General features: G+C 48.4%; 1 protein-coding gene across 1 annotated transcript; it reads right to left on the reverse strand.

Moving 5' to 3' along the window:
- Positions 1–1,035: 1,035 nt before the first annotated feature.
- LOC309382356 (cathelicidin-related antimicrobial peptide Bf-CRAMP-like) lies at positions 1,036–2,370 on the reverse strand (the record flags this gene model as incomplete). Its single annotated transcript, XM_081971865.1, has 3 exons — positions 1,036–1,119; positions 1,412–1,519; positions 2,200–2,370. Coding segments are annotated over 3 exons (363 nt in total), but the record flags the coding sequence as incomplete, so codon positions are not given.

A 2,370-nucleotide genomic window follows, 5' to 3' on the forward strand; every position in this document is an offset into this window, starting at 1 on the left:
CTGGGAGTAGAACTCTACCTGCCTTAAAGTATGCCTACTAGGGGATTCTGGGAGTAGAAGTCCACCCATCTTCAAGTGATCAGCTTTGAAAAACACTGATCTAAACACCCCCAGACTGACATAGGTACATAAATGCATATTTAATTTAATCTCATCTAATCCAGAACAACAGTTTGGTTATCTAAGATAACAGCAATTTTAGAGAGAAAGAACACCTGACCCAAACAGACCTTTGATAGAATTGGAAACTGGGGTGGAAGGGAAGAGTTTCCTGTATTCTGGTTACGTGTTGGTTTGTTACAGGCCATCTTTTAAAAAATACACTGATGGGAAACTTTGACCTAGCCATCAATCATGGTTTGCAAAGAGCAGGAGTTGGATTGACAATGTCTTGAACACACCATTGTTTCGCAAAAATGTGATGGCTTACTGTGCTCAGCGGTAAAGATGCTAAAATGTTGATTAATTGCCACACAAATGATTTTGAGTAGATTTTAGGTGAATGCAACACAATTATATTCTCCCAATATATAAAGTTTATTATATTACCTTACCTTACCTTGCCTTACCTCATAATTATATTACAATTATAATTATCTATAAATATACAAGTAAAGCTTGACTTATGACCACAGTTGAGCCCAAAATTTCTGTTGTTAAGTGAGGCAATTGTTAAGTGAGTTTTGCTCTATTTTGCGACCTATCTTGCCACAGTTGTTAAGTGAATCACTGCAGTTGATTAATTAATAACCCGGTTACTAACTGAATCTTAATTTCTCATTGACTTCTCTGGTCAATAGGTCGCAAAAGGGACCCCCGGGACACTCTGACCGTCATAAATATGAATCATTTGCAAAGCGTCTGAATTTGGATCACGCAACCATGGGGATGCTGCGATGGTCGTTAAGTGTGGAAAAGAGTCCTCAGTCTCTTTTTTCAGGGCTGTCATAACTTTAGTGATATAGCGGTCACTAAATGAAATGTCCTAAGTCGAGGACTGCCAGGGATGCCTTCCCAATTTAAGGGGAAAATTACCTCTTGATCGATGTCCTCACACTGGACGCTATGAACTGGGGGTTGTTGTTGCGTCGAATAGAATCCGGAACAATCTTTATCCAGCTGTCCAAGACAACACAACAAGGGTCAGCCATGGAGAAGACACAAAGGTTGCACTTGCACACACAGACACACACACAGTTACACACAGAGCTAGAGATTAGAACAAAAGCCTCGGTTGCTTTGATTCTCCAGGCCTTTTGCCCCCTTCCTGGTCAGGGGCCACCCCTCCACTGGGAAGAAGGGGCTCCCCCCACCCCCCAAAGCAGCCCGTAGAAGAGCGCTTGGCCTGGGCTCCTCCACCCCAAGGGAGCCGAGGAGGGGGAAAGGCCCGGGAGGGGCTGGAGATGCTCACCCCATCTTCTCTGAAATCGCACTGGGTCACGTTGCGGTTCTGGGAGGATGGACAGATGGTCTCCCTGACGGAGAACTTCAGCCTCTGGGAGGTTTTGCTGTTGGGGTCCTGCAGGGAGACACAAGAGGAGGACGCCAGAATGAACACACACACACCCTCACAAAGCCTCCATCACAGCTGTACTTCCCATCTTCCCCCCTTCCTCCAAACAAGCCAGCTTTCTCAGCACAACATGGACTTGGCCAGGAAACAGCGCAGGCTTCCTATCCTTGCTAGATAATCTGTGGGTTGGATGGTGGTTTAACCTGAGCAATGGAGGGATGAAGGGTGGATGAATTGGGAGGGGAAGAGAAGGGAAGAGAAGGGGGAAAGAAATTCTGCCCCACTGAGATTACAAGCAAGGAGAGAGAGAGAGATAAAAGGAAAGGAAAGGAAGAGAAAGGAGGGAAGGGAAGAATTAGGGAGGAAAAGAAAGGAAAGGGGTGGGAGGGAGAAAGGGAGGAAAGGAGGGAAGGAATGGAGGAGGGAGGAAAAGAAAGGAGAGAAGGGAAGAATTAGGGAGGAAAAGAAAGGAAGGGGGGTGAGAAAGAGAAAGGGAGGAAAGGAAAGGAGGGAAGGAAGGAATGGAGGAGGGAGGAAAGTACAGGGAAGGAGAAAGGGAAGGAAAAAGAAATTCTGCCCCACAGGGCAGGGGAAACCCAACGGCTGGTGGGGAGCAGGAGAAGCCTCGGGGTCCCACCGCCCCTCCTTCCCATGGGGCCAAGAGCCCCCCACCCCCCGAGACTCACCCAGTTCGGCTGGGGTTCAGCCTCCAGCAGGCGGAAGGCAAACTCGGAGGGCCTCTGCTGGTTGTAGAGGTCGACGGCGGAGGCGATGGCCTGCTCGTAGGTCAGGACCTGTGTCTGGGGAGCTGCGGCAGCCAAGCCCAGGAGCAGCAGAGCAGCCCAAGTGGTGGTCAT

Source organism: Natrix helvetica, assembly GCF_964273705.1.
Source record: "Natrix helvetica genome assembly, contig: HAP1_SCAFFOLD_259, whole genome shotgun sequence".
Classification (NCBI taxonomy): domain Eukaryota; kingdom Metazoa; phylum Chordata; class Lepidosauria; order Squamata; family Natricidae; genus Natrix; species Natrix helvetica.